This window comes from Schistocerca cancellata, chromosome 3 (assembly GCF_023864275.1).
Source record: "Schistocerca cancellata isolate TAMUIC-IGC-003103 chromosome 3, iqSchCanc2.1, whole genome shotgun sequence".
In the NCBI taxonomy this organism is placed as follows: Eukaryota; Metazoa; Arthropoda; class Insecta; order Orthoptera; family Acrididae; genus Schistocerca; species Schistocerca cancellata.
In genome coordinates this window covers 168,479,327-168,498,541 of record NC_064628.1, presented here as the reverse complement: position 1 = coordinate 168,498,541, position 19,215 = coordinate 168,479,327, and the positions used below count along the sequence as shown (strand labels likewise).

At 42.2% G+C, this 19,215-nt stretch overlaps 1 protein-coding gene across 1 annotated transcript in view; it reads right to left on the bottom strand.

Moving 5' to 3' along the window:
• Window positions 1-19,215, bottom strand: part of LOC126174796 (juvenile hormone esterase-like) — a 110,455-nt gene that overhangs the window by 72,442 nt on the left and 18,798 nt on the right. Inside the window, exon 2 of the mRNA XM_049921167.1 lies at window positions 11,822-11,965. Coding sequence (XP_049777124.1) covers window positions 11,822-11,965 — 144 coding nt within the window. The remainder of the gene's footprint in view (window positions 1-11,821; window positions 11,966-19,215) is intronic.

The window sequence follows — 19,215 nt, the reverse complement described above, 5'->3', positions numbered from 1 at the left end:
CTGTTTACGATTGCGTTTCTGTTTTAATTTTTGTCGTGTACTAGTAACAATTGTTTTAAATAGATAGCACTACAGTAGTTTCGTGAGTAACACAGTGTCCGGACAGCATGTTCATACGTTTTTATGGTCTTCACTTAATATTTGATCCAGCAAATTTCGTATCGTTATTGGTACTTTTTTGTCGTGCGTTTTCAATAATAAAAGAGAGAAGTTTTTTACGTGAAAAATCTACTTCCGCAATCCAGTAATGTCCTCAGTACAGCCTGACGAAACTGATGTTCAGTCTATGTTCTCTTTCCGAAACCGCCGAGAATTTTGCCATGTTTCACCCGTTTCCAATCTCTCCTTCTCACAGCGTTCACCAACAGAGGCATTCTATTTAAAATGATAGGAAAGCTGAAGCCAATGACCGAAATTAAACAACTACAGTAAAAATTTTTGGATGTGAGGGCCGGCCGGAGTTGCCGAGCGGTTCTAGGCGCTACAGTCTGGAACCGCTCGACCTCTACGGTCGCAGGTTCGAATCCTGCCTCTGGCATGGATGTGTGTGATGTCCTTAGGTTAGTTAGGTTTAAGTAGTTCTAAGGTCTAGGGGACTGATGATCTCAGCTGTTAAGTCCCATAGTGCTCAGAGCCATTTGAACCATTTTCTTTTTTATGGGAGGTCCACCACTACAGTAAAAGTAAACAGGGCAAACTAAATTATTGTATATAAAAGAAAATATCGTTTGAACGAGTACACTTGCGAACGAAATATAATTCCTTTACACTTTGGACTATAACCGGAATGGTTAGTCGACCAGTAACTGAAGCAAGGTGGCATTCTTTTATCAAAGTATCTTTCACCAGAAGCTAATGTTCGGGGATGTTAACAGGGCAAACATAGGCTTCAATCCTTGCTGTGGATGTCGTTACCGTTTACAGATGGAGCGACACTATTGCTCCATGCGGCTAGAAAACAATCACATCAATCGTGAGTATAAGGTTTGTTTTTCATCCCTTCTCTATATGATTTACGAAACATTTATTGAATTTTTTGCGTCGAGGGGATTTTGTAATATCATAAGACATGGATTATTGTCAAGTGAGCGCAAACAGGGCTAAAATTCATGAATCCATTGGCAAGCTACAACGTACTCGTAAAGAAATGCATGTAATGATGGATAACACTGTAGCCTATCACGTTGATACTAAAAGCATTTCAACGCAAAGATGCACACATAAGAAGCAGAGTGGCATGTTCCTTCACGTCCAAAAGGAATCGATGTCACATTTCTCCTTCTGTTCTCTTTTTTAATCATCAGCGAGTGTTATCATAAGTACGTCCTTCATCTTTATATTATTCTATCTGGCGACAATTATTGAACTGTGTGAAATAAAATCGTCATAACTTCTGAACGGTTTGCGTTAGGACGTTCAAACTGCACTGTTGGCCGCGGGGCATGACGGCAGTTAGTATGCATATGTACGGTTTGGCGTTCAGGAGGTCGTCAACATCATCGATGCTTCGACACTTCACCGGGTCATCTTACCTAACATTAACTAACATGGCCTACCTACATTGTTACTGTGAACGGCTAAAATCCGGCGGAAACTACAGAAGTTACGTAAGAATGAACAGTCTCACAGTGGTGACACTGAATAAAAAGTTCTCGGGTCTGCAGCCGTGTCAAACGATAGAAATTAAATGAGCTTTCGGCTAAGCAATTCTTGGCCGTTGTCAAGTGGGCTGTTCGTACGAGCTGACTTACACTAGCTGCCGGCTGTAACGTCAATGGTGCACGTGGCATCGCCTTGCGTGGGCACACGTGAACTAGGCGTTCTCTGTGACCGCTTCGACCGTACTGAGCTACAGGCCACCGTCTCTATTAAGGATGTTAGTAGTAGTTTTTACACTGACGGAAAAAATTGCATCACCCAAAAATAATCTAGAGGCATGAAATTTCGAGAATACATTTGTCTAGGTAACGTATTTAAGTTATTAACGTTGCGAGATCACAGGTTAATGTAAGCGCGAGACAACAAATTACAAATGTGCAATGCTGTGTGCTGGGATAGTAATAACCGGCGTAACCTCCAGGATGTTGAATTCAAACGTGCAAACGTGCATGTATTGTGTTGCACTAGCGCCGGATGTCAGTTCGTGTGACGGAGTTCCATGCGTGTTTCAGTTGGTCAGTCAGTAAACTGACGGTTGATGCTGTTTGTGGATGACGTTGGATTTGCCGACCGATGATGTCCCATATGTGCTCGATTGTAGACTGATCTGGTGATTGAGCAGGCGGAGGGGACATGGTGACAATCCGTAGAGCATGTTGGGTTACAACAGCAGTATCATTCTTGCATGGTGCACCAATATTTGTAATACAGTGAGCATCGGTGCTGGGTGATGTGGCTGATGGCGTGCAAATGCAGACTACTGTGAGTAGGTTATCTATAGACGATGTGGCCGAGGTATCCATTTCGTCGGTGGCGGACAAGGACAACGAGAAAGGGCAGTGCATTGTTTTTGACGAAACTTTCGTCGTTTGGTCCCTTGGACGTAGGAAATTTGACGGATTCTTGGAACATCTCAACACTATTAACAGTAACCTCCAGTTCACCATGGAGGTAGAAAGAGACAATTCATTACGCTTCCTCGACGATCTCGTCTGCCGCAATCGAAATGGATGCCTTGGCCACAGCGTGTATAGAAAAATGTTCAGATGTGTGTAAATTCCTAGGGGACCAAACTGCTGTGGTCATCAGTGCCTAGACTCACACACTAGTTAAACTAAATTATACTAAGAACAACACACACACCCACGCCCGAAGGAATTCCCGTGCAAGAATTATGTCAGACGCTAATAACCCGCACCTGGAACTGAGCCAACTTCGTAGGGTCTTCAGGAACAACTGCTACAACGTCCATCTAATCTGAAGTTATTTCAAGAAATAACAAAAAAAGGCTATCGGCGGGGGCAGGAAAATAAACTTGCGTTCCTGTCGGGCAGGATAAGTCGGTTGCCGAAAAAACACAACATCAAATCGATCTTCAGGCCTCCGGCAAATAATGAGATCTGTTAAAGGTTCAGCAGGCCTCACAGCAGCTGGGGTCTGCAGGATACGTGGCTAGCGTGGCTAGTCTTACGTTGCAAAAAGTACGCAATGCAGAACAACGCAGGAAGGAGCAAGAACGGTTTTACCGCCTACGCTGCCCTGAGAAGCCTGGCTTAGATGAACATGGACAATACTGACCGGATGAAATTTGATGAACTCTCTGGCGTGGTTCGCACTAACGGCTTCTGGAACTGTAATTGAGTCGGCGTGAGTGAGGTCGAGAAGTTTTTAAGCCCAGATTATTCAATGTCATCGCTGTCACACACAGTCCTCGTCGTCACAGTGGCTGGCGGTAAGAGAGAGGGTGAGAGGTGCAGTTTATAGTTGCACCAGCCTCAGTGGCAGACACACGGGTAAAAAGGTGGCTTGTGTACGTCACACCGACCTCATTGTCGATGTCACGTTTCTGATTTGTCGGAAGGTTTATGAGATATAGCTATTTACAGTATTCTTTGATCTATTTTTAGATTTTCTATTTCTCAAGATTTCTTATGGAGAAAATGGATGTCGGCTACAGAATTATTAGAAGATGTTTTAGAAAACTGTTCAACTGTTAGTTCCTGTCACAGAGAGAGCGAAGAAGAGATTGACAACGTTTCTCAGAAAAATGGAAAAAGTAATTCGGAGCACAAGGGTATTTTCGATAGTTCGGAAGAGCCAAAATCTGCGTCGGCGGCTTCTAGTCGGTCCCCTGAGATATGTCGAGGTTTTCCTACATCCAAAGATAGTACAAAATGGATGAAGAATTCTTTCTGAGAATATTATTACTAATTCTCCATGCGTAAAACTTGCTGCGAAACTTGCCAATACAATGATTGAATGTTAGAGTCTCTTTATAACAAATAGTATGCTGAATACTGTACATACATAAACAGATAATCAAACAAGGAAAAAAAGGGGAAAAGTCTAGAAAATAAAGAGCAGTAGCACATGAAAGATGCAACGTTGGAGGATTTGAAGGCATTTATGGGACTTATATATATATATATATATATATATATATATATATATACAGCTGGCATAAACCGCTCAAATAGACAAAACTTCAACGATTTGTGGCGTGTGGTATAGGAGTTGCATTCTTTCGGATTACAATGTCACTGCAGAGGTTTGTCTTTCTCCACCAAAAGTGTTTGAGTTTCTATGTTAAGAACACCTGGGACCAAATTTAAATGGTAATGAAAGAAAACCAGAAAGGATTACTTGTTATAATACAATTAAAGGCGGTGTCGATGTTACAGCTGAAGTCACTTATGATGTTTCCCCCAACAGAAAACGTTAGAATATGACGATTTTTTTTGGAATACTCATCAAGGCTTGCAGTAAATGGCATCATAAACTATAGGGAAAACAACATAGGTGACAAAACACGCATGAAGCACCGAGATTTCATTCGTAACTTATGCTTGAGTCTGATAAATGAGAGTCTTCGCATTAGACAACAAAACGTGGATCTTCAAAGGGAAGGATAGCTGATCAACAGGGAGAACGTTATTTTTATAGTTAGAAGATAATATAGTTATGTTAATTACAGGTTTTTTATGTACTCATCTTCTTTAATAGGCCCTATTATTAATATCCCAATAAAGAAAAAAATCTTAATACACAATATCAGCATCAATAACTCGTCGTCAGTTTCCGGTATCTTCTAGCTACCTCATAGCTGGTGTAACAATTTCTCACCTCATTCACGCCGGGTTAAAGAAGCCACTGAAATGAAAAACACCGACAACGGTGTTAATGGAGACGTTGGCCTGCACGTCAGCACAGTCTGAGATCCAGAAATCGCGCAGTTTAGGCGGGCACAGCGCGTACACCCAAATATGACGACACCGCGAGCACCAGTGACGTCACAGTCGCCTGGGCGTACCAGCAGCCCACTGGCAGTCATATCGTTTGATCATGGCCAAGGAGTGCTTGCACGGAAACTCCTGTAACTTCAATCACTTGATGTAGCCGCAAACCCGAGAATTTTTATTCTAGAGCAGTTAACTTCCATGAGCGTGTACCTACTGTATGAGTTAATACCTATGTCAAACTTTCGCGTAAAATATACAACAGGACAAACAGTCCCCCTGACGGATCACCAGGTGGGGATTAAGACAACATTAGGTCTAATAACGAACAAGAATAGAGCAATGAAAGTGAGCTTCTATGACTGTTATAATAAATCCAAATACAAAGATGGTGAAGCGATTTAAGGAACCTATGATAAGATACTAGAATATAGTGATGTGTTGAGGGAGTTGAAAATGTACTTCTAATAGGCAACTGAAAATCGATAGTAGGAAAGGAAACAGAAGGAAAAAAGTTAATGGGAGGCTAAAGTGGGAAAAAGGAATGAAAGGGGAAGCCCCTATGTTACAGATTTTCACAGAGCATACATACTGATTAAAGATTTTTGGGTAAGGTTGTATTCATGGAAGAGACTTGGAGACATCATAAGATTCGAAATAGATTATATAACAGTAGGACAGGCTTATAAACCAAATTTGAAGCTGCAAAACATCCGCAGGGGAAGATGTGGACTCTGATCAGAATATGTTGGTTATGAACAGAAAATTGAATGCTGAAGGCAGTGGGTGGTCAAAGAGACAAAAAGTCATTTCTCAGCAGAAATTCTTGAAAAACACCAAATTAATCGACAAAAATAGAAAATATAAATATGCAGAAAATAATACACATACTTCAGTAGTAACACACAACAAACAACGCAGTAGAAGTTTGGTAAAGTAATGGGCGATCTCATGGTACTCTACGGAAGTTATGTGAGGGTCATTTACAAATGACAAGAAATTAACATCCAAGGTGTTTAAATTATTTTTTAGGGCGACGAAGGCTGTACCAGAGTAGAAAGACTAAGAAACAGTAACATTAGGAAGGAACCAAACATATTTAAAGTAAGAAACAAAATTTAAGACAACAGAAGAAAATGGAGTGAACCATGGCAGTTTACCTTGAAAAAGGTCATATATCAGAATCTGGTAGACCAGGGAAGTCTGGCAAGAGAAAGAAAGCGATAGATACAAAAAGAGACAATGGTCCAACACTTGAAACGCTCAAGAAGAAGAATGAGAAAGGGAAGAAGACACAGGGGCGCCTAAAGTATGAGACTCACAGGAAGTGCAGAGGCAGAATGCAGAGCTGTGGAGGTACACATCACTATGGGAAAGATAGATATTACAAACAGAGCAGTTAAAGAAACCTTTGAAGTAAAGAGAAGCAGATGTAAACTGTTCAGTCACATTAATGTGATCACCTGTAAAAATCCTGAATAACCGCCTTCTGCAGCGCGGACCGCTGCGAGACGAGCGAAGAGAATCATTGGCGTTGTGTGAGGCACCCACAAGGATGTGGAGCCGTGCTGACTCCAATGCCGTGGCTTGCCGCGCTAGGTTTCCCAGTTGATGATCCGTGGCATAAACCAGCCGGTCGAGGTGGTCCCACAGATTCTCCAAAGGATTTCAATCCGGTGATCACGGTAAACTCATCCTGGTAGTGTTCAAACAATGCGCACACAGTGTGAGCTGTGTCACACGTTGCATTGTTCTGCTGGTAAATGCTAATGTGCCAAGGAAGAACAAGCTGCATGTAGGAGTGAACGTGGCCTCCTGGGAGAGCTGCATTACTGTTTTGAGTCATTGTGTCTTCCAGAATGACGAGATCACCCAGGATCTGCCACGAAAACACTGACCAAACTGTTCCCGTCCACAAAGGTGTTTCCTTCCAGACGTTTCACGCCATAAACGAATAAAACGAGATTCACGTGAAAAGCTCACATGCCATCACTCAGTTACGGTATTGGAGTGAAAATTCCAGCTCTCGTTGCCGATGAGTAGCAGTCAGCATCGATGCATGAACCAGGTGCCTACTACAGAGGCCGATAAGCAGCAATTTTCCCTGAATGATCGGTGAGGACATGTTGTTCGTAGCCACTATGTTCGTCCTGGCAGTCAGCTGCTCAAAAGTTGCGGCTCTATTCGCCTGTTCACATCTCCACACACTCTGTCCACCCCTGTAATCTGTGGGCAGTGGTGCACTACAGTTTCCTCGGCGCCGGCTTTAGACAGCGCCATTTTGCTGCGCACTTTAATCACGCCGGCGCAAGAACACTTCACACACTTAGCCGTTTCAGAAATGTTTCCACCCTTGACCCAAAAGCCGATGATCACAACATTTTGTATATCAGACAAATTGCTCCATTTTCACTTTGTGACAATGGCTGAAATATTTCCTGTGTTCCCCCGACACGCTATATAAGCCCTCCACTGCTAATTCTGCTACTGGCTATCAGTGACTGGTTATTGCAGCTTGTCGTTTACATGTGGCGGGCATATCAATGTGAATGGACCGTGTATGAGTATCAGGAGCTCCGATAGCAAGCTTGTATTAAGAAAAGAATGGAAGTACAGGAAATGTATTCACATTTGCAAATATGAACCACCATCATCTACCGGGTGATCAAAAAGTCAGTATAAATTTGAAAACTTAATAAACCACGGAATAATGTAGATAGAGAGGTAAAACCTGACACAGATGCTTGGAATGACATGGGGTTTTATTTGGATGGCGCCCCACCCTATATTGCTAGACGTCTAAAAGATCTGTTGCGCGCGTTGTTCAGTGATGATCGTGTGCTCAGCCGCCACTTTCGTCATGCTTGGCCTCCCAGGTCCCCAGACCTCAGTCCGTGTGATTATTGACTTTGGGGTTACCTGAAGTCGCAAGTGTATCGTGATCGACCGACAACTCTAGGGATGCTGAAAGACAACATTCGACGCCAATGCCTCACCATAACTCCGGACATGCTTTAAAGTGCTGTTCACAACATTATTCCTCGACTACAGCTATTGTTGAGGAATGATGGTGGACAATTGAGGATTTCCTGTAAAGAACATCATCTTTGCTTTGTCTTACTTTGTTATTCTAATTATTGCTATTCTGATCAGATGAAGCGCCAACTGTCGGACATTTTTTGATTCTAAAAGTTTTCAAATTTATATTGACTTTTTGATCACCCGGTATTTTTCGAATGACGACAATGAAAGTATGTGCCAGGCCGGCACTCGAAAGTGGGTATTCTGCTTTACGCGAGTGGTCGCCTTAACCGCTTCGGCTATCCGTGCATGATTCACAGCCAGACCCAATGTTCATATGTCGTTGTCCATGTGTCAGAGCCTGCATCAGTACGTTACGTATATTCCTTCCGGCAAGAACATATTTATTAAAAGTCAACGGCCTTGCCGAATTAATAAGAAATAGCTATTTCGTAAAGAATGGGAAGTTGAAAGTGGAAGGAGTACATGAATATTTATAAATCTTATACGCAAAAACCTACTTGAAGACAATATTGTGGAAAGATGAGAGATGATAGGAGTAATGAAGATGTGTTGCTGTGAGAATAATGTGAGAGCAATGGAAGACCGAAGAAGAGACGACACACCTGTAATAGACAATATCCTTCATAATTATTATGATTTTTGGGAGCAGATATTATGATAAAACCATTCCACACCAAATATAAGTCGTTTGATACAAGCGAAATACCCTCCAGTGTCAAGAAGAATGTAATAATTCCAATTCAAAAACAGGATGGCAATGATAGTTGCAAATATTAACGAACGATTAGTTTAATATGTCGTGGCTGGAAGGTAATAATACGAATTATACGCAAAAGAATCAAGAAATTAGTAGACGTCGGCCTCGGGGAAGATCACTTTTGGTTCAGAAGAAATGTATGAACATGTGAGGTTATACTTATAGAATACTGATTGTAGAAATGCTATTTAAAGCATTTGTAGATTTAGAGGACGCTTCCGGAAGTGTTGACTGGAATGCACTTGCAATTCCGAAGGTAGTAGTGACAGAATACAGAGATGAGAAAGGTTATCTACAACTTGTACAGAAACCGGCCTGTAGTTATAAGAATCGTAGGACTTCAAAGACAAGCAGTTACTGCCAAGGGTGTGAGACAAAGTTTCAGTCTATTCCCTGTGTTATTAAATCCGTAAGTGAGGCGAACAGTAAAAGTGGACAGTGGAGGGATGCAGTAGCCTTGCTCGGTCGGTTAGTACTTTTAGTTTGTTGTGGGTTTTCTGTCGGATGAGGTACTTTAATGTTAGGACTCTTGAAAATTGTGAGGTGGAACTCAAGGGACAGAATCTCAGTGTGATACACTCCTGGAAATGAAAAAAAGAACACATTGACACCGGTGTGTCAGACCCACCATACTTGCTCCGGACACTGCGAGAGGGCTGTACAAGCAATGATCACACGCACGGCACAGCGTACACACCAGGAACCGCGGTGTTGGCCGTCGAATGGCGCTAGCTGCGCAGCATTTGTGAACCGCCGCCGTCAGTGTCAGCCAGTTTGACGTGGCATACGGAGCTCCATCGCAGTCTTTAACACTGGTAGCATGCCGCGACAGCGTGGACGTGAACCGTATGTGCAGTTGACGGACTTTGAGCGAGGGCGTATAGTGGGCATGCGGGAGGCCGGGTGGACGTACCGCCGAATTGCTCAACACGTGGGGCATGAGGTCTCCACAGTACATCGATGTTGTCGCCAGTGGTCGGCGGAAGGTGCACGTGCCCGTCGACCTGGGACCGGACCGCAGCGACGCACGGATGCACGCCAAGACCGTAGGATCCTACGCAGTGCCGTAGGGGACCACACCGCCACTTCCCAGCAAATTAGGGACACTGTTGCTCCTGGGGTATCGGCGAGGACCATTCGCAACCGTCTCCATGAAGCTGGGCTACGGTCCCGCACACCGTTACGCCGTCTTCCGCTCACGCCCCAACATCGTGCAGCCCGCCTCCAGTGGTGTCGCGACAGGCGTGAATGGAGGGACGAATGGAGACGTGTCGTCTTCAGCGATGAGAGTCGCTTCTGCCTTGGTGCCAATGATGGTCGTATGCGTGTTTGGCGCCGTGCAGGTGAGCGCCACAATCGGGACTGCATACGACCGAGGCACACAGGGCCAACACCCGGCATCATGGTGTGGGGAGCGATCTGCTACACTGGCCGTACACCACTGGTGATCGTCGAGGGGACACTGAATAGTGCACGGTACATCCAAACCGTCATCGAACCCATCGTTCTACCATTCCTAGACCGGCAAGGGAACTTGCTGTTCCAACAGGACAATGCACGTCCGCATGTATCCCGTGCCACCCAACGTGCTCTAGAAGGTTTAAGTCAACTACCCTGGTCAGCGAGATCTCAGGATCTGTCCCCCATTGAGCATGTTTGGGACTGGATGAAGCGTCGTCTCACGCGGTCTGCACGTCCAGCACGAACGCTTGTCCAACTGAGGGGCCAGGTGGAAATGGCATGGCAATCCGTTCCACAGGACTACATCCAGCATCTCTACGATCGTCTCCATGGGAGAATAGCAGCCTGCATTGCTGCGAAAGGTGGATATACACTGTACTAGTGCCGACATTGTGCATGCTCTGTTGCCTGTGTATGTGCCTGTTGTTCTGTCAGTGTGATCATGTGATGTATCTGACCCCAGGAATGTGTCAATAAAGTTTACCCTTCCTGGGACAATGAATTCACGGTGTTCTTATTTCAATTTCCAGGAGTATAGATGCGGCTTGAAGACAGCAGGATTTTATGACGTTATTCTACCACAAAACTGCGAGAACATGGAGGAGGTATCCTGGGATGTATCTCGGGTTCGAGAAAAATAAGATCTCTGAGGAGTACCACAGCTGAAGGCAAAATGTCTAGTCTAGGATTTTATTCTATAGGGTTCCATGATTATAGGAAGGAACTGGTGCGGAGACCGCTGGCCATCATTTTTTACCCTCGTGTTGGTTTATTTAGTACACTGCAGTGAAAACTGCAATCACTACATTGAATATGTTCAAATGTGTGGGAATTGCTAAGGGACAAAATGCTGAGGTCATCGGTCCCTAGATTTAAACACTACTGAAACTAACTTACGCTAAGGACAACACACACACCAATGCGCGAGGAGGACTCGAAGCTCCTGCGGGAGTGGCCGCGCAATTCGTGACATGGTGCCTCTAACCGCGCGGCCACACTGCGCGGCTACATTGAGTATAACAACTCCTCAGAGGAGGGATTTACTGCCCAACTACACTCAGATGCTTCTCCAGTTCCTCGACAACGGAAACCGATGTAACGGTATATGGGCCACCATTCCAGCTGGCAGTAGATGGATCGAGACACAAACTTACGGTGTGAAGGAAACTATACCGGCCATTAATACCATCTGGAGAAGATGTCACTTATTCCGAGCTGTATCGTATTTTGTCATCCAACACCTGCTTGTAGCTGCTACGATTCTCGTTCATAAGTTGGATCCATGCACGTATCGCTGCCGCAGTTAGAAAGTCACAGTAAAATAAGTCTATTTTCAGGATATCGGTTTCTGTGTCCCATCGAACCAACTCTCATGCTGATATAGCATGCTATAAGTGGCGTTTGTTTATGTCGTTCCAGCTTATACGACAACTATCCACCGAAGATGCTTGACGAAACGCTGTCCATTTATGGTCGCGGAAGGGGGAACGCTGCTATACCTGCAGTCTCTTTGCAGTCGTAATCACTCTTAGCTGGTACACTGTTTAATAAACGCTCTAAGATTGATTTGCCGCGACATTCTTTCTACGCGTTATAGATTTAATAAACTTTAATGCTGCGGTATCCTGCAAAGACATAGAGCACAAAACGAAGGGAAACTTACCTGTGGGGTGAAGACGTTAAGATATAGACAGTCCTCAGCGCCAGAGAGAGGCGGTCCCGGTACTATCAATGCGTACTGCGTGCACACTGGCCCAGGAGTCGTAGCATCGCGTATGTGTGTCCACGTATCTGGAGGCTGAGGACTCTGCAACAAAGATTGAAGAACATCGTATTACCCAGGTCACTGGTGAAAAACGTTTCTAATTAACGTAACATATTACTGTGATTTGTATTGGTGCGTAGGTTCGTAGTGTTTTTGATTTGCATGTTGGTATACTGGTCGTTCTGGGTTTATTTAACGGCTGTCATTTTTCATTTGTAGATCACTGTTGCTAACTGAGTCTACACATAATCATTTTGAGATAGTGAGTCGAACTGTGGACACTAGAAAATTGAGTGCGAAGTGGAGAAATCGGAACATTTCTGCTTTTTGAGTTCAGTAAAGAGCTGACAGCAGTGGAGACAGCCAGCAACATTTACGCCATGTATGGGGTTAGTGCCACTGGACAGAGCGCGGCAGTATAATGGACTTCGCGTCTTAAGAATCGCTTTCACATTGGTGAATCTTCATGTTAAGGAAGGCCTTCAGGGTTTAATGATGATCGTTTCTTTAAACACATTAACCACCAATGATGTACGTTAGCATACTTTAGAAATGGCAAATGTCGTGAACTGTGTTCCTTCCACCATCGTGCAACACTTGCATGCATTGAGGAAGGTTCAGAATTCGGTTGTATGGGTACCGCATGCTCTGAACCAAAATAATAAAGATCGGCGGGTGGCCATATAAGCATCTCCGCTTGCTCGTCACCAGTTGGGACGTGTGCAATATCCACCATTCCTATCCTGTATCGTTACTGGTGACGAGAAATGGTATCTTTATACTAACATAATAGAAAGAAAGGAATAGTTGAGCCCAAACGAAGCAGCAACTCCCTATACAAAGACCTGCGCACATCCAAAACAAAGATAATGTTCGGCATGTGGTGCAACAGCAGCGGTGTGGTGTACTACGAATTGCTTCCCAGAGGTGTAACCGTCGTTGCTGACATTTGTTTCCAACAACAGAGATGTTTTGCAGACAAAATCGAAGAACAGAGACCAGAAAGACTGCCTGAAGTGATAGTACTCCACGTTAAGTCCCGCCCACTTTCTGCCAGACTGACACAAGGCATTACGCTTGAATTATTTCGCACCCACCTCATTCACCTGATATTGTGAATTTAGATTTTCATCTTTTTCGTTCTCTGTCGAACAGCCTTCAAGAAATTTCCTTTCCGGATGAAGATGAGCTACGAACATGTGCATGGGTGCTTAATTAAAAAGAAATAAATGCAATAATGCAATAACTTTAGCAGCTGTGTGTCCGGTTACGAAATCTCGTAACCGGTTGGCCCTGAGTAATATTAGGACGCAGTCTGACTGCATAAAATAAAAATAAAGAATGACAAGAAATTTCCATTAACACAATTAATTAATCAAGTCCCCTGCAACTATAAAAGCTACGAAACAACAAAGCACAAGCGTAACTGTTTTGTGTGTGGTAGTGTGACTCAACGTGCATGTATCTGGCACGGTTCTTCCTCAATACGACAACATATTTTAAACACCATTTACAGTGAACTAATTGAAAAACCAGAAATACTATAATTGCACATAGAAGCCAGAATTACAGGTCTAATACATGAACACGAGCCAGATGCTTTGTTGACTGAACCTGTGACCAAGAGGCATTGTCATTAAAGAAATGTGAAATATTTTTTTTACCTCAGTATATATTGACGAAAAATACACTGTGATCATTGCAACATCTTCCATCAATACATTACACCAAACGAACATCATCTACTCTCGCGCCCAACATAACAACAACTGCACTCAACATCCTCTGAACTAGTACTGCTTTCGACATCCTCTCAACAAGTACTGCCCTCGGCAACCTCTGAACTACTACTGCACCAGTGGAGGCGGCGGAATAATAATCTTTGGCGCAATCTCTGGCGCTGTGACTCACTGTAGCAACCTTTCACATGGCTCTTGGCTCTTCACCTCAAAACCACGTAGTTTCTGCAGTCATTGGATCGAAAAGCTACTCCAGCATTGTCAAACTGTTTTACATAGAGAAGGAGATTATATTACTGATGACTAAAGTCTCTGTAACTTGTATGTGCTGTGTGAAATAACGCTACGAACATAAGCACCAACCCAATACTACGCTTAATCCTAATAAGATAAGAAGAAAACCCAATTATTCAGTACCGCTAACAGATAACATTCATAATTTAACAAACAGCCTTTTAACGATTTTAATGATACATGTTTCACTTAGAATGACTCAGGGATAGACGGCCATGACATTTTCAAATGCAAGTTTCACAACATAATACATACAAAAAGTCTGAAACTTTCCATAAGTTGTCTTTTCATTTCATAAAAAACAAAAGTCGACTTCGTTTACAAAGATATAGCTACCTAAAAGTTATTAAAAAATATATAATACGTGGCCATCTTATCCGAGAATCAGGTTTAGATGGCCAGACATATAAGGGATTGATGGGTATCGGACAAAACACTTTAAAATCAAATATAAAATTATAAAAACTTTTAACACATTAAAATCTTGTATTGAATAGCTTGATGTAAAAAATACATGTTGTAAAGATATTAATTGCACTTAAATTTTAACTTAACAGGAACCTCATTTGTAAAGAGCATTTTACAATTCTTGAATTTTGTAACATTTTTATTAACTCGTTGGAACGCAATAGTTTTGTGTAGGAAATAATGAGAAATCGTCTCAATTATGCAATTAATTGAAGCTAGAACTAAGCGTAATTTACGAAAAGCAGTGTTTACTTTAGAGACTTAGATTTATTTTTTTAAAGCTACATTACCACATGGATTGTACTCATCAACTTATGATATGCAGGATTCAGGTTACCAACGCTTACACCTGAAGCACTGAATCCCGTTACAGGTTTTGTCTGTTTTTTGCGTAGTCATCCCCACGTCCAACGCACTTGTTTTATTCTTCATGGAATTCGTCACTTGACTCTTCCTTGTGGTGTACTTCATCAGTCTGAAGTACCTTTAACCTTCCTGATCCGAGCCTTTTGAATAGTTTTTATTTCCAATAGCCCTGGTTTTTTACGTCTTTTTGCGTCAAGTTTCAATTTTAGCTCTGTAGTATTTTCCTTTGACGTCAGGGTAGTAGCTTTAATTTTTCTAGGCCTACATGTGTGTTTGAGGTTCTGGTCTAGCTGACGAAGATGAAATATTGTTCGGAATTTTTTTAGGAGTGGCTTGGTTAGTTTCATTTGAAATCACAGGTCAACCAGGCAGATCGTCTCGTCCTGTAGAATATCCTGGTACATGTGACGTTGCTTTTCTTTCGGGGGATTTTTAGCCACGTTAGTCTGCTGAAATAGACTCGATGTAGCTAGTAGTGGATTGCGGCTTGTGTAACAGAGCTTTTTTCATGGGTTTCTGCCTAGATGATTTGATGATACCTGCTGTAGCAGAGGAGTGTGGCAAGTATGACGATGTGCCTTCACGGAATGTTTCGCCAGATAGGTTGATGTTTTCATTTCCTGTAAGTCTCTCTGGATCACTTCTAAAAGCGTGATCTGAAACTGCAGCGTGATTAAACCGGTATAATCCTGTTGCTTTGAATCCAGAGGTAGCGTTCCCTGGTGTTGCAGTTTTTCCCCAACAGTCTTTTAGGTGTTCGCACAAATCGAATCTTCCTAGCTTCCGATGTGGGTAATTCCTCTGCCATTTTTCAAAGGCACTGTGACCATACAGCCTTAAAGATTTGAAGACAGATCAGACCAGCGGTTGCAGTTAATGGGTAGCATGACTGGAGAGGCATGTTAAAATGATATTATTCCTCTCGGCAAATTTCAATATCTGTACCGAGCTAGAATGTATGTACAGCCGGCCGGGGTGGTCGAGCGGTCCAAGGCGCTTCAGTCTGGAACCGCGCAACCGCTACTGTCGCAGGTTCGAATCCTGCCTTGGGCATGGATGTGTGTGATGTCCTTAGTTTAGATAGGTTTACGTAGTTCTAAGCTCTAGGGGACTGATGACCTCAGAAGTTAAGTCCCATAGAGCTCAGAGCCATTTGAACCATTTGTGATGTATGGCCATTCAAAATTAGCGTAACTGTTCCATGAAGTTAGCGAGGCCCAAAGTGATCCCTTAGCGATTCAAAAAGGATCAGAACATTATCGCAGGCAGATTTCTTTGACACGACAGCTTTACTTCCCGCTGGTACGTTGTCCTCCCACTCCTTTCTCTTTTTGTTAACTCCCTTCAAGACAACAGAAGGAGGAAGGAAAATACCTTCAACATTTCAGCGTTCAGTTACTGTAATCGTGTCTACTTTTCCAGACGAAGTAATCACAGGGTTTTTAACCCCTTTTCAGCTACAACAGCACCTGGTCTCTATTTAACGAAAGGCCTGTCTCATTTACGTTAAATATAGTTCCCGGGTAACTGAGCAAACCATTTTCTTCCATCGGGGTTGAAAACAAATTGAAATATTCCTTCACTTCATCACGATTTATTCCGTGGACTCTGGCCGAAGATATGTCTTCAGATTTTCGTATTCTTAGGTCTGGAAGTCGAGATAAGAACTGTTGTAGCCAATCTTAACTTGGTTTTCCTTTTCGTTACTAAATTTATACTTTTGGCCAAGCTGCAAAACAAAATCATAAGCTAGATTACGTACACAGTGCCTCGTTAAGGGAAAACCGTGGGTCTGCATTTTATTTTCTGTGGTGGACAAGTCGTAACTCTTTAGCTGGACGTAAACAAGAACTAGGAACCACTGCAATTTTGTAATCACAGCTCGTCTTTAATTTTCTCTCAAGAGTTTTTCTGCGAATATTAAACTACATGGAAGCTTTTCTCAGAGAATAACCAGTGTTGTGTGCTTAATTAATAGCATTTTTATAGTCTCCTTCTTTCCGTGACATCTGTAAAAAAAAACGATGCCATCAAAATTTAATTTATAACACGATTATGGGATGGTCATCCATCCCGATGTTGGTATGGCCATAGCGCGTCATCAAACATGGTGAAGGTAAACCCAAACAAAATCTACGTACCGGTGTGCAGTTTGACATAAACAATCCTGAAACTAAAGTTATGTTTCACTTGAAAGGTTATGGCATATTGAACAATTTCATGGTATACTGAAAACTAAAATAATGGAAATTACTTACTTTTACTTGAAATAAAGAGTCATCCGGTGCAGCAACAGCCACTCACGTTAGCAACTAACTACCAGCTGACCGGCAGCCTGTACAGCGGATCGTGGAAGCACTAAGGGCGTTGACCGTCTCTCCCGTATGGCCGTCTATCCCGGGTTTACTCCACTATTTCAATTAATAATATGAAGTAAACGGGATAATAGGTCACGTTGTCTTTGAGGCTTTGAGAGAAAAAAGTTTTATGAAAGAACTTTGTGGATTCAAAAATATTCTGGTACTACCTCTCGACATCAGGTTGGGCCTAATTAAAGCTAGTGAAACAGTCCGTGAAGGCTTTAACAAAAGATGGACAATGTTTCAAGTATATCTGCGAGAATTTTCCTCGTGTGTCATAAAAGAATTGGAAAGAATGCATGTCTGTTAAATTTGGCAGTAGAAAAATGGTTATTTTATTCCAACTCGGAACAAAAAATAAAAATCGGAGTGAAATGGGATTTGTAACAAAGTTCTTAAGCAGTAGTGAAAGAGAAACCACGTCATATTTCTATTTTAGCCATCATGCCGTAAAGTTTCATCTGATTGATGAGCCTCAACTTTTACTTCTAGAACTGTCACCTTGGTTTCTTCCCTGGTAATTTGAGTAATGTCGGTAAAGAATAAGATGAGCTCTTTCATAAAGACATCAAAGTGATGGTATCAGGGTCGCAGGAAACTCAGTTAGTTCCTTACCAAGACGTACATCATGAAATTCATCGTAGAAAAATCTTTAAACACGAGAGAGAAACTAAAGGTAAGCAAACGGATAGATAGCCCCTATGGAACACAGAGATGTTTCATATTTACAGTAAAACCTTTGTTCAAATTGAATAATTATTTTTCGTTCGAGTTACATGTGTTTTGGTTATTGATTGGATTGGCACAAAACTATACATGACAGAAACCAACTGAGATCAAAGATTTGTCCAGTAACTAAAAAAAAATAAGACTAAGTTATTACCTAACAAAATATTTGCAAGAATAGCTTTCAGCTTGCATGTGAGGTTGATACAAACCGACATTTCATAAAAAAAAAACGAAACAGTAAACAAATTACAGCTGGAATTGCATAGCTGAACATTCTCTAGCATGAATGTACATTGACATAGGAAATATTCTCTATGATTTCAGTATTCTCCGTTTAGATGTACGTCACGAAATGAACGCTACCTGCAGGTTGACAATATTATAAATGCCAAGGCTTCCACAGTCGATGTCAGTTTAAACAAAATCCTTTTTGTGCATTAGAACGCGTCTTTTGGAAACTATATACACTATTGAAACTGGAGTTCCGACAGTCTTTTCATTGGTCTTCTTCAGGGTGCCATGAAAAGGATTTATTTTCAAAATGACCTCGCCTAAGATTTTTTTGAGACTGAAACAGTGTAGTTACTTCTAGTCTTTCTTGTGAAAATAATTGGAATGACGAACCTAAGCTGCAATGGTTCTCCAGAGTATGACAGAAAATTAGGTGGCACTGTATTTTAAAGTATCGTGCTCGTCTTTGGTATGATCATTCCGGTTGGATTATCCTTGTTTAACAGTGTCATGTTTACACCAAGCACTTTACACAAATGTCGAGATGGGTGACCGTTCACATTTACTTCCTACTTGTTAAACTGATTTCCTGCCCTGATGTAATTGTTATTGAACTATATGGGACTCTAATTTCCCACCCACGTTCCTTTTTATAGCGTTTCATTGAGTGTCACTTGGTAAAGGTGAAAGCTTCTTTGAGATACCAGAATAGTGAAGAATAGTGCTTATGGAAACTCGGATGCCTTACTGAGAGTGAAACTGTTGCAGAAATGTTCTCGCATAGCACACGGTCGTAGCATTGTGACAGATATTTCATAGAATACATCATTAATGTTTCCAATAACTGACAAGCAAAGAGACAAGTATTTTACTATGGCGGTGATAGTCGTACATAACTAATCAGTCAACCATGCTCTTCGTATCAGGGCCGATTTGCTTCTTTATCAGACAACGATATATTTTTTTCAAAGAGTACGTTTTTGAACTGTTTGTGATGTCTATAGTTGAGGTTCATGCTAAATGTGTTGGGTAACATTACTAATTGTGACCACACAGACTACGTTTGGGAACCATGAGAGTGCAGACTAATTATTTATTTTAATCT